Genomic DNA, 13,667 nt, shown 5'->3' with positions numbered 1-13,667 from the left:
TTCATGTTAATTTGCACCACCCCTTAAAATGACCAAGTTGTGTGTTAATTCCACCTCCCCCTTCGCGTGTCCCGTTATTGGACATCATCTCAGCTACGGCCCTCTTCTTCCCAGCTGGTACCGATGCACAGTAATTAAAAACATTTCACGCAGTTCCCAACTACTTCATAACAGGATAGGTACAACTTAAAACAAATACAGGGTAGGGTGGCACAGTGGTTAGCACTGCTTCCTCAGGGCACCTAGGATCCGGGTTCAATCCCAACCCCGGGACATTGGAATTTGCACGTTCGCCCAGTGTCTGCGTGGATCTTACCCCCACAACCAAAAAAGATGCGCAGGTTAGGTGAATTGGCCATGCTGAATTGCGCCTTAATTGGAAAAAAGAATTGGATGCTCTAAATTTATAAAGAGAACAAATATAAGGTAGTATTTAAAAAAATATATATATATTTATTCAAATTTTACAACAAATTTTCAACAAAGCCCCCCCCCCCTCCCAACAAAAAGAAAGAAACAAGAACACAACAATCAGAAATTATACATTGGATTTCCCCCATATACAATAACCCCCCTTATAACATTTAAAAACACAAATAGGGAACACCTTCACCCAAATGCCACCCCAACCCCCCCCCCCCCCCCGGGCTGCTGACCTCCTCCTAATACTCCGCGAGATAGTCTAGGAACGGTTGCCACCGCCTTAGGAACCCCTGCACAGACCCTCGCAAGGCAAACTTTATCCTCTCCAGCTTGATGAACCCTGCCATGTCATTGATCCAAGCTTCCACACGAGGGGGCTTCACATCTTTCCATGGTAGCAAAATCCTCCGCCGGGCTACCAGGGACGCAAAGGCCTGAATACCGGCCTCTTTTGCCTCCTGCACTCTCGGCTCGTCCGATACCCCAAATAATGCCAATCCCCAGCTCGGCTTGACCCGGGCATTCACCACCTTGGACATAGTCCTCGCAAAATCCCTCCAAAACCCATCCAGTGCCGGGCACAACTAGAACATATGGACGTGATTTGCTGGGCTCCCCGAGCACCTCCCACATCTGTCCTCCACCCCAAAGAATCTACTCAACCTCGCCCCTGTCATATGCGCTCTGTGAGTAACTTTGAACTGTATTAGATTGAGCCTGGCGCAAGAGGAGGAAGAATTAACCCTACTCGGGGCATCAGCCCACAGACCCTCATCTATCTCCTCTCCAAGCTTCTCCTCCCACTTGCCCTTTAACTCCTCCACCGAGGTCTCCTCCTCTTCCTTCAGCTCCTGGTAAATCGCCGAAACCTTGCATTCTCCAACCCATACACTCAAAATCACCCTGTCCTGAATCCCACATGCCGGAAGCAGCGGGATTTCCCTCACCTGCCGCCTCACAAACGCCCTCACTTGCATGTACCTGAAAGCCTTTCCCGGGGGTAGCCCAAACCTCTCCTCCAGGGCCCCTAGGCTCGCAAACGTCCCATCGATGAACAGGTCCCCCCTTCTTCTAATCCCTGCCCGATGCCAGCTCCGAAACCCCACATCCATCCTTCCCGGGATGAACCGATGATTCTCCCACATCGAGGCGCCCCTCTCCTCCCCCAACTCCAGCTCCACCCAATGCGGGGCATGGTCCGAGATGGCTATGGCCGACTATTCCGTTCCCTTCACTTTCGGGATTAGTGCCCTACTCAAAATGAAAAAAATCTATCCGGGAGTAGGCTCTATGAACGTGGGAAAAGAAGGAAAATTACCTGGCCAGCGGCCTGGCAAACCTCCATGGATTCACTCCCCCCACCTGGTCCATAAACCCCCTGAGCATCTTTGCCGCAGCCGGCCTCTTACCTGCCCTGGACCTAGGACGGTCCAGTGCTGGGTCCAGCACCGTGTTGAAGTCTTCCCCCCCGCCTCCCCCCCCCTCCCCCCCCCCCATTATCAAGCTTCCTACCTCCAGATCCGGAATACTACCCAGCATGCATTTCATAAATCCAGCATCATCCCAATTCGGGACATGTACGTTCACCAGTACCACCCGCACCCCTTGCAACCTACCACCCACCATCACATATCGACCTCCATTATCCACTACAATATTCAGTGCGTCGAACGACATCCGCTTCCACAACAGTATTGCAACCCCTCTGTTCTGCGCATCCAGCCCTGAATGAAAGATCTGCCCTACCCATCCCTTTCTCAGCCTAACCTGATCTGCCACCTTCAGATGTGTCCCCTGGAGCATAACCACGTCTGCCTTCAGTCCCTTTAAGTGCACGAAAACCCGGGCCCTTTTGACCGGCCCGTTCAGGCCTCTCACATTCCAAGTTATCAGCCGGATCGGGCAGGGCGGCTACTCGTGTGCCCCCCCCCCCCCAACTAGCCATCTCCTTTTCTAGGCCCGCCACGTGCCCGTACCTCCCGCATCCTCCAGTCCCCCAGGCGGCGAGCCCCCGCCCCGACTACCTCTCCTACTTCCAGCTCCTTTTTGGCCAATGCAGCAGCAACCCAGCCGCCCCCCCCGCCAGATCCTCATCTAGCCATTTTGCTCCCCCCATGACACTCCCGTAAGTCAGCTGACACCTGCTGACCCCGGCCTCTCCCGCCATTCCATCGACCCCCCAGTGTGAGAACCCCCCACCCCTTGGCAGTCAGTGTGCACTCCTCTCCAGCCCCGCCCTTCCCCATCCTTCCCTAACACGGGAAAAAAAGCCCATGCTTTCCTGAGCCGGCCCCGCCCCCTCTGGCGCAGCTCCTTTTTGCGGCCTTACCCCAACTCCCCATCCCCGGGCCTCCACCCCCCCTCTTCCTCCGTAGGGTCCCTCCGACGCCCACACTCTCCCACAGCCCCCACATCAAATCCATTCACCCATCCCCACCCAGCACTCAAACAAAAAGAACATTCCCCAAACGTAGTAAACACAGTAACCATCCCCCCACGACAAACCCTCAATTTGAGTCCATCTTTTCAGTCTGTATAAAGTTCCATGCCTCATCAGGCATTTCAAAATAGTGGTGCCGATCTTGGAACGTGACCCACAATCACGCTGGCTGCAGCATCCCGAACGTCACCCCCTTCCGATGGAGCACTGCCTTAGCCCGGTTGAAACCAGCCCTCTTCTTAGCCACCTCCGCACTCCAGTCTTGATAAATTCTGATCTCCTTGTTCTCCCACCTGCTGCTCTGCTCTTTTTTGGCCCATCTCAGGACACACACTCTGTCCACAAAGCGGTGGAACCTCACCACTGCAGCCCTTGGCGGCTCATTGGCTTTGGGTCTCCTTGCCAGGACCCGATGAGCCCCATCCAGCTCCAGGGGCCTCGGGAAAGCTCCCGCGCCCATCAGCGAATTGAGCATCGTGCTCATATATGCCCCGGCATCGGGCCCCTCCACTCCTTCAGGGGGACCCAGAATCCGAAGATTTTTCCTCCTCGACCTATTCTCCAGGTCCTCGAATTTTTCCGCCCACCTCTTGTGCAGCGCCTCGTGCGCCTCCACCTTCATCGCCAGGCCCAAGATCTCGTCCTCGTTCTCCGAGGCTTTTTGCTGCACCTCCCGGATCGCCGCCCCTTGGGCCTTCTGGGTCTCCACAAGCTTCTCAATCTCCGCCTTCATTGGCGCCAGCATTTCTGTCTTCAGCTACTCAAAGCAGCGTTTAAGAAACTCCTGCTGCTCCTGCGACCACGCTGCTTGGTCTCCACCCGCCGCCATCTTGCTTTTCCTCCCTCGCACTTTTCGCTGCACCAGGATCACTTTTTTAGCCGCTCCACTCCTGGTCCAATCCATATAATGTCGGGGGGACCTTGCTGTCACCTTCCCACACTGGAAGCCGACGAACAATTGCCGTTGGGGCCCCTCTGAAGAGCCCAAAAGTCTGTTCCCGGCGGGAGCTGCCGAACGTGCGACCTACCTAGGAGGCATAGCCGCAACCGGAAGTCCTCAAGGTAGTATTTTTTTTAACGACTTAGTAATAAAACTATTCTTTTGTTCTTTTGGGACTACTTAAAATAGGGTATTGCTATACCTAACTGATTTTTACATTAAATACACCGATAGCATATTTAAAGGCAATTTAGTCCTTAACAAATATAACAAAAATTTGACCGGGAACCTTGTATTTTGAACAAATCTAATTATCAAAGCTACTTATTTTGCAAAAACAATAAATCAAGCTGGTCTACCCTTTACCTCCAATTGTATGTCAAGTCCTTCCACTGGACTAGTGAGGGAGCTTAGGTTAGGTAGCACTTGCTCGCAAAAGTAGGTGACAAACCTAGTTGAATGGACATTTTTCTGAAAAGTAAGCACAAATAAAACTGAACGTACACGGCACAGGTAAAAATGATCACTTCTCGCCAAAGTTTTTCATCAATCAAAAGTCCAACACCTGTAACTCCCTCAGAGTGGTGGATTGATTCAGAAAGGCAGTTCCACTGTTGTTCTTATTGCTTTCATTACACTCAAACTCTCTCAGCATTCAGGCAAAACATCTGCCAGCCATAAATATTTGATCATCTTCTATATGTGTACAGACAATACTCAGATTTGTCTTTCAACCACCAATCTTTAACTCCATAAGTGCCACTGTCTGTGTTTTTAGTCAACATTAGGTTGTGGATTAGCTAGAACCTTCTCCAATTAAGACCTGACCACATGTGTTCCATTCAGTTTGAAAGAGATTTGACATTATAGTCTGAAATCCATTGCCCCGACCTGGCTACTGCTCAGGCTAAAATTTCTTCAAGTATGTAACTAGTAGAATTAATGAGGGGGAACCAGAGGATGTGGTTTACTTGGACTTTCAGAAGGCTTTATTCCAAGTCCCCCATAGGTAAAGCGCATGAATTGGGGGTAGTGTATTGCGATGGATAGAACATAGATTGGCAGACAGGAATCAAAGTGTATAAGGCAAAGTGTCTTTTTTTGAATGTCAGGCAGTGATGAGTGAAGTACCGCAAGGATCAGAGCTCGGACTCCAGCTATTCACAATATATATTAATTATTTAGATTTTCAGATGACAAAAAGCTGGGTGGGAGGATGCAGAGATGCTTTAGTGTGATTTGGTCATGCTGAGTGAGTGGGCAAATGCATGGCAGATGCAGTATCATGCTGATAACTGTGAGGTTATCCACTTTGATAGCAAAAACAAGGCGGCAGATTCTTATCTGAATGGCTATAAATTGAGAGATGAGAAAGTGCAACGAGACTTGGGTGTCCTTGTACTCCATTCACTGACGGTAAGCATGCAGGTGCAGCAGGCAATAAAGGCGGCAAATTATATGTTGCCCTTCAGAACGATTGGATTACAGTACAGGAGCAAGGATTGGATTTGTTTTGTCACGTGTACCGAGGTACAGTGAAAGGTACTGTTCCCGTACAGTCCAGACAGATAATTCCATACATGGTTTTGCACACTGGGCTAAATCGATGGCTTTTAAAGCAGACCAAGCAGGCCAGCAGCACAGTTCAATTCCCGTACCAGCCTCCCCGAACAGGCGCCGGAATGTGCCGACTAGGGACTTTTCACAGTAACTTCATTGAAGCCTACTTATGGCAATAAGCGATTTTCATTTCATTTCATATAATAGGACATACATAAATACACAACGCAAATGCACAGGCATTGGGTGAAGCATGCGGAGTGCTGTACTACTCAGTAGAGAAGATGTGTGAAGAGATCAGATCAATCCATAAGAGAGTCATTCAGGAGTCTGGTAACAGCAGGGAAGAAGCTGTTTTTGAACCTGTTTGTGCGTGTTCTCAGATTTTTGTATCTCCTGCCTGATGGAATAAGTTGGAAGAGTGAGTAAGCCGGGTGGGAGGGGTCTATGATTATGCTGCCTGCTTTCCCAAGGAAGCGGGAGGATTAGACAAGAGTCCATCGATGGGAGGTGAGTTCGCGTGATGAACTGGGCTGGGCTCATGACTCTCTGTAGTTTCTTACGGTCTTGGGCCGAGCAGTTGCCATACCAGGCTGTGATGCAGCCAGATAGGATGCTTTCTATGGTGCATCTGTAAAAATTGGTAAGAGTCAATGTGGGCATGTCGAATTTCCTTAGTTTCCTGAGGACGTATAGGCGCTGTTGTGCTTTCTTGGTGGTAGCGTTGACGTGGGTGGACCAGGGCAGATTGTTGGTGATGTGCACACCTAGGAATTTGAAGCTGTCAACCATCTCCACCTCAGCACCATTGATTCAGACAGGGGCGTGTACGATACTTTGCTTCCTAAAGTCAATGACCAGCTCTTTAGTTTTGCTGACATTGAGGGAGATTGTTGTCGTTACACCACTCCACTCGGTTCTCTATCTGGAATATGGCATGCAGTTTTGGTCTCCTCATCTGAGGAAAGACGTTCTTGCTATGGAGAGGGAGTACAGCGCTAGTTTACTACACTAATTCCTGGGATTGCATGACTGACAAATAAGGAGTGGTTGAATCGGTTAAGATTATTTTCACTGGATTTCAGAAGATTGAAGGGGAATCTCATAGAAACATATAAAATTCTAACAGGACGAGACAGGGTAGATGCAGGAAGGATGTTCCCGATGGTGGGGGAATCCAGAACTGGGGGTCACAGTCTCAGGATACGGGGTAGACCATTTTGGACTGAGTTGAGGAGAAATCTGTTCACTCAGAATGGTGAGCCTGTGGAATTCGCTACCACAGATAGTAGTTGAGACCAAAACATTGTATGTTTTCAAGAAGAATTTAGATATAGCTCTTGGGACGAAAAGGATCAAAGGATATGGGAGGGGGGGAAAGAAAGAGTGGGAACATGCTATTGAGTTGGATGATGAGCCATTACCATAAGACTGTAAGACATAGGAGCAGAATTAAGCCACTCATCCCATCACGTCTGCTCTGCCATTCAATCATGGCTGATATTTTTCTCATCCCCATTCTTCTGCCTTCTCTCCATATCCCCTGACCCCCTTATTCATCAAGAACCTATCTATCTCTGTTGAAAGAAACTCAGTGATAATGAATGGCAGATCAGGCTCGAATGGCAGACACCTGATCCTATTTTCTATGCAAACCTAACATTTCCCATTGTTGCTGTCCTGTTGAGCTTCAAACCCCCCCAAATACCAAGTCCATCACCCCCCCCCACCCCGCTCCCGCAATCCCATAGTAGGTTCCAAACTCATTCCCATTACAGTTCATCCCTATCCTGTTCAATGCTCCTTTTAACAACTTGGCCTCTCCCTACTTGAATGTCTGGCTTATCAAATAAGCCCTAAAGGGATGCTCTAAACTAAATCCGACATTTCACAATCATCGTCACTATCCCGAGCACTTCATGAGCAGTATGAAATATTCAAATCGACATTTTAAAGCAGCTGATGAACACGATTAAACTTTAACTACTGAAGCACCAGGTCACATGAACCGTGAATCAAATTATAAGATTATTAAAATCTACATTAGCTATACAAGACCCATTTCTTTAAAAAAAAGAGAACTAAGGATCTGTCCGCCTTCAAACAGCCATTCATTATCATGGAGTGACTTTAAGACAGAGATAGATAGGCTCTTGTCTATCTGAAATAACAGATTCAAAGATGTCACTTTATTGCTCAAGATGGTGAAAATCCAACTGTAAATTTGTAGGCTTCTTCCAATTGCACGGCTAAGGGAGTAGTCACACTTCTGAGGGCAAGACAGTAATTAACTTGGGTCAGAAATGATGAAATACGTTGAAATTAAATTTAGCCTTACCGAGAAAAGTGGAACTGCCTGTCTTGTGCACTGTAGTAGTCTGTCAACAGAATCGGGATCTGCAGGATTGAATACCTGCTCCAAATCTGCTTGTTCAGCCACCAACTCGACCAGCTGTTGCCGACCACTGACTGTCTGAAGGTTCTTCAGGCTAGACAGAACCTTCATGAACAATACAAACTCCTCTCCTGTCACATCATCCAGTACCTGAAATAAAAATAAATGCACATATATATATATATGGAATAAATGCTGCTCCTTACAAACTACATTTCTGCAGTAAAAACTTTGGGAGAGGGGCCAGACTGGTTCAAAATTGTAGATTTAGAATTTTGATTTCCTAGATTTGATCCAAGTCCTTTTTTGAGTTTTTCTTTTAAATTTAGAGTACCCAATTTATTTTTTCCAATTAAGGGGCAATTTAGCATGGCCAATGCACCTAGCGTGCACATCTTTTGAGTTGTGGGGGCGAAACCCATGCAAACACAGAGAATGTGCAAATTCCACACCGACAGTAACCCAGAGCCGGGATCGAACCTGGGACCACGGCGCCATGAGGCAACAGGGCTAATCCACTGCGCCACCGTGCTGCCCTTTTTTTGAGTTTTTATATGGTCCAAAATAAAAATTGAAAACCCAACAACTTGAATAAAGTTACTTTGTTTTTGTTTCTAAAGTAGTGAATCAAAAGCATACTTCGGTCTGATTTTCTTTCTGAGAGTGTGTTTCAAAATCAAAGCTGCAGTAATTTGTAAAACGTATATGGTCAATACTAAACGTTTTCAGTATTCAACCACTTGGGCATTTTTGGTTTGAGCTAGCTGAACACCTTCGCACTGCCAGTTCACACAGTGCACATCAGGTTTCATGGAACAAATGATCTTTCACTACTCCATTTATACTAACAAAAAACAGAATGCTGCGATTCCGTTCCAAGTTGAGTTCTGCAAATGGGTACCGAAGTACACTCACTGCTCTATTCTCAGTGGCATTTGCTGTAGCATTTCTATTGTTGGAAAATAAAATGCCACCATTGATTTCTCCCAATATTAGAAACTTAAATACGCTTCGCATCACACCAGTTGAGATTATACTGCATCTCAAGCTAAACTGAAGCAGTGGAATATAATTTATTTTGGGTCATCTCATGCCTTCTACAAAGTGCCAAACTTGTTCAGTTGAGACCTGAAATAGGAGCAAGATGCAGGCCATTCAGCCCATCATGTCGGCTCTGTCATTCCATAAAACTATCATAAGACATAGGAGCAGAATTAGGCACTCGGCCCATCGAGTCTGCTCCGCCATTCAATCATGGCTGATCGGATTGTGGCTGTAATGGCACTTTCCACCTTGTCGTCTATAACCCTCCCCACCCAGGTCAGTGTATTTTACAGTCCGTGAAATTCAGCAACTAGAATGAGTTACGACTCAAGGTTATCGACCCGAACATTAATTCAGTTTCTCCCTCCCCAGGTGCTGCCTGACCCGCTGAGTATTTCCAGTTCCAATTTTATGTTTTACTTTCAGATTTCCAGCATTTTCCTTATTTTTGCATTTGTATTTGCACAACTAGAATTCTGGACTAGGAACTTCGCAGAATAGTTCCCGCTGCAGTCATAGCTTTCCCAGAAGTGCGACAGAAAATCTGTTTACATGCAAAAATAGGGGCTGGTTTAGCACAGGGCTAAATCGCTCGCTTTTAAAGCAGACCAAGGCCAGGCCAGCAGCACGGTTCAATTACCATACCGGCCTCCCCGAACAGGCGCCGGAATGTGGTGACTAGGGGCTTCTCACAGTACCTTCATTTGAAGCCCACTTGTGACAATAAGCGATTTTCATTTCATTTCGTTTCAAATGGAGTTAAGGCTACAGTTAGGCAACAAAATGGGATCAGATGAGAGGAATTTCCCAATCTTTGTGATCAGATCTCAGTGCAATTCTGACTCAACCATTACAATGGCTAATTTTTAGACAGCATTTTCCCCAAATACATCAGTTGGAAGAGCAAGAGGCAGCTGGACTCAAATGCACAAAATCGGGCTATCATTGTCAAATATGTCCAAAGGAAAAACACGTTATATTTTTAAATGGAAATTGGAAAAAAGATGATTGGCTGGGTGGATGGAACTAGGGCTTTGATGTGCTGATTAGCCGAGGTAACACTGTCAACAAATGTCTACCCAGGGCAGCACGGTGGTGCAGTGGTTAGCACAGCTGCCTCACGGCGCCGAGATCCCAGGGTCGATCCCGGCTCTGTGTCACTGTCCGTGTGGAGTTTGCACATTCCCCCCGTGTTTGCGTGGGTTTCGCATACTCAACCCAAAAGATGTGCAGGGTAGGTGGGTTGGCCACGCTAAATTGCCCCTTAATTGGAAACAATGAATTGGGTAATCTAAATTAATGTTTTTTAAAAGTCTACCGAAGGCAAGTTGGTAACAATGGAACACGGAGTGTTGTCAAAAGTTAAAATAAAAGTCGTAAACTTTCGAAAGAGAAGATGGGGGTGAATTTCACTGTTACATTCTAAAAGGTGAGTTCATGCAATAAAAGCCATTTAGGGAGACTTCTGAGACGGTTAGTTCAGATAAGGGAAAGTCAAAAGGAAAAACAATATATTGAGCTTTGGCAAAGGGTCTTCTGGACTCGAAACGTTAGCTCTTTTCTTTGCTTGCAGATACTGCCATACCTGTTGACATTTTCCAGCATTTGGTCTTTTGGGAACAATATATCAGGGCCAAGTTCATACTATGCAAGGGAGCTGTTTGCGACAGCAGCCCACACAGCAGGAAGTTGTGTCCACTCCCAACAAGCTGTGCCTGGAGAAAGCCTGTTTTGAGAGGCCAGTTGACTCTACCCCAAATCGGAAGCAACACTATAAGGAACTATTGATGGATTTTGCTTATGGCTTTAAGCCCAGTGGGATATTGTTTGGGGAGGTTTAGCTCCAAGGCTAGGAAAATAGAGGGACTTGGGACTGGGTAATTTTAATGATATTGTGGCAGCCATTAATGTAGTTAAGTGTATTTTTAGTTTGTGTGTTCACATCTTTCCTCACATTATACCAAATTGCAAAATACAGTTAAAAGCAGGCATCCCAAAGTTCCCTTCTGGGTGTTGGAATACCCTAGTGTTTAACATCAGCTGTGCTCTTAACAGCTACAAGAGCAGGTCAGAGGCTAGGTATTCTGTAGTGAACAAAACATATCATTAACAAGGCACAAAGCACATTAACAACACTCCCCACTTTGCTGGATGAGTGCAGCTCCAACAAGACTCAAGACTCACTTATCCAGGACGAGACAGCCTGCTTCGTGGTGCCAACACTGGCAACCTCAAATATTCCCCCCCCCCCCCCAAATCACTGATGCAAGGAGGCCAAGTATGTACCAGCTACTAGATGCGCAACCACAATTCAGCAAGGCTCCTTCAACAGCAACTAACAAACTTTATCAGCTAAAAGCATAAGGACAGTGGATGCATGGGAATTGCCATAGCTCCCTAACTTGGAAATACATCACTACTCTTTCGTTGTGCTGGATCAAAATTCTGGAACTCCCAACTTAACAGGGCTGCGGGGGCATCTGCACCCAAACAGACTGCAGCAGTTGAAGAACATAACTCACTACCATTACCTTCTCGAGGGCAACTAGTGAGGGCGACATCCTGTGAAAAGTAATTAGGTAGCACAAAATTTAAACAAATGGTGACTAGAACTCAAACCAGTGGTTGCCGGTTACAAACTAAATCAATATGTTCATATTTTTTCATATTCAGCTCTCAATGTTCTATACTATCCCCTCCCTTCATAACAATGCCTGTGCCTGGATCCATAAAATTCTAATTATACTGTGCCTTCTATTGGAGCACGCAAGTGACTGACTTCGAAGTGTTGACTCTCTAAAGATGGAAGCTTGTAATTTTTAACACCAGATAATCCAGCTCACAATTTAGCTCAATAATGTTATTGAACAGCCCTGCAAAGACAACAAGGGTATTTTCTGCCATCCAGGAACACAAGCACAGTGGCTTCAACACACATTATTTTCTGGTATCTATTCTGTTGTAAAGTCAACAGCTGCATTATCCAGGTAACTTAACTTCAACCAGAACCGTAAAACCATTCACAGAAATATTATACCCGTCTCGCTTTGGTCTTCTTTGAAGAGTGCTGTGGGATCTTTACCATCCACCAGGGACGAATTACATACAGTACTTAAGCCAGTCTTTTAAATATAAAAAAAGGTTAGAATTTTCCCAACAGCAATTTATAAATGCTACTTGATTTACCTTCTTAGACTCCACAAAGATGTATTCTTCTACCTCTTTGGACATTACTTCCTCAGGTAGTACTTTCAGTTTTGTGGAAAGGAACTTAATGGCGCGCTCTCGCACAATGTCCTCCCCTTGTATTATTTGTGTGAAAAGACCACCTAATGTTCCTTTTGGTAAAGAGGAAAATTAAGAATGAAACTATGTTAAACTTAGCGTGCACATACAGAATCAAGATTTGCAGAAGAGGAAGAATGTTGGTCCATGATGACTGCACGATTTAAAAGCACACTCACACACCTGGCATTTCAAAATGCACCCTCTCTACTTATCGGGCTTTTGCTAGGAGTACAATGACCCAAATGTGCACGTCAATATTACACTTACAAGTCAACTTATGCCAACAGTCACAACTTGTTTCTGCCTAACTAAAGTGATTTATATTCTTAATCTATCTCTTCCCCGCACCTTTCAAACGTTAAGCTTCTCAAGTGTTATTAGCCATTAGTCATGTCAATTTTTAAAAACTACAGTTGGATTTTGCTTGTTTTCCTCCATCATGCCAATTTCCCCAGAGATTTTTCCCCATGCCCCGTATTTCTCTTTTGTCTCCCACTCTACATCTTATTGAGAGTTGATAATTTGCTGGTCTTTACCTTCCAGATGAAATAAAATATGCATAGATATTCCTCTAAATGTACTCATTATGACTAACTAAAATAAAACATTAACACACGAGTTTTTCTATTTTGTTTGCCTTCGGAAAACATACCACATGTGTAGCAGTTAGTGTTTCAAATGATTAGTAACACAAAATTAATATTAATTTTTTACAACTGATCTGGACAAGTTTGCTTCAGAATAGCCATCTATTTTTCACACTTCTATCATGGTAAGTTTATCCAAATAACATGCTTACTTGTGACAAAATATTCACAATAATAAGATGAATAATAAGTTACCTTTTGCATCAATCTTGAATATACACACTAATGCATTATTAACCAAGTTGAACTCTGCACTATCATCTGGAAAAAAAGTGGGAATTTTAAAATTAATTTTCTTTCTGAATTACAAGATTTATCAGTTACATTTAGCTTTAATATGTTCTGATAAAATTACGTTGCAGGGAGCTTAATCCAACAACCTTAATTGTTGCAGATTTTTAAATCCTAGATTAGAATTGAGTCCATGCAACACAATAATTAACCATGTTCTTCAGAATACTAAGCGGTCAGGTCATGAGGGCCCATGAAAGGCTGCGTGTATGAAATTATCAGGACACTGCACTGACGAGGGAAAAGGCTGAGGCCGAGAGCAAAGCAGTAGGAAAGAACTATCTGTAAGGACTTGGCAGGAAAAACACAAAATGGAGTCACAGCACAAGGAGAGGTGGTGGGAGTATGTTCGCAGATAAACATATGGCAACCCCAGAACAACACAACTAAAAGTGTCTGCACCTCAACGAAATTCAGCTCCAAGTTGTTGAACTGGAGTTTAAGGCACAAGCAATGCAAAACATTAAGAAGGGGGAAGTCAAAAGAAACACGTCCAGGCATTGTGCCCTATTTTGAATTAAACTAAATGATGGGGGATAATAGTTCCTTGGTATGCATTCTATGTGGTGTAAGGGTCCTTCCTGTTGATTCCCTTATTTTCCCTTTCCTTTATTATTGGGGCTGGTTTTGCACAGTGAG

General features: G+C 45.3%; 1 protein-coding gene across 1 annotated transcript in view; it reads right to left on the bottom strand.

Moving 5' to 3' along the window:
* The window catches only part of api5 (apoptosis inhibitor 5), a 46,900-nt gene that overhangs the window by 17,365 nt on the left and 15,868 nt on the right, over positions 1 to 13,667 (bottom strand). The window contains exons 4-7 of the mRNA XM_072466617.1: positions 12,933 to 12,998; positions 11,989 to 12,140; positions 7,702 to 7,908; positions 4,170 to 4,274 (exon numbers count right to left, since the gene is read on the bottom strand). Coding sequence (XP_072322718.1) covers positions 4,170 to 4,274; positions 7,702 to 7,908; positions 11,989 to 12,140; positions 12,933 to 12,998 — 530 coding nt within the window. The remainder of the gene's footprint in view (positions 1 to 4,169; positions 4,275 to 7,701; positions 7,909 to 11,988; positions 12,141 to 12,932; positions 12,999 to 13,667) is intronic.

This window comes from Scyliorhinus torazame, chromosome 10 (genome assembly GCF_047496885.1).
Source record: "Scyliorhinus torazame isolate Kashiwa2021f chromosome 10, sScyTor2.1, whole genome shotgun sequence".
NCBI lineage: Eukaryota > Metazoa > Chordata > Chondrichthyes > Carcharhiniformes > Scyliorhinidae > Scyliorhinus > Scyliorhinus torazame.
Note: the sequence above shows the minus strand (reverse complement) of the source record. Positions and strands in the feature narration are given on the sequence as shown.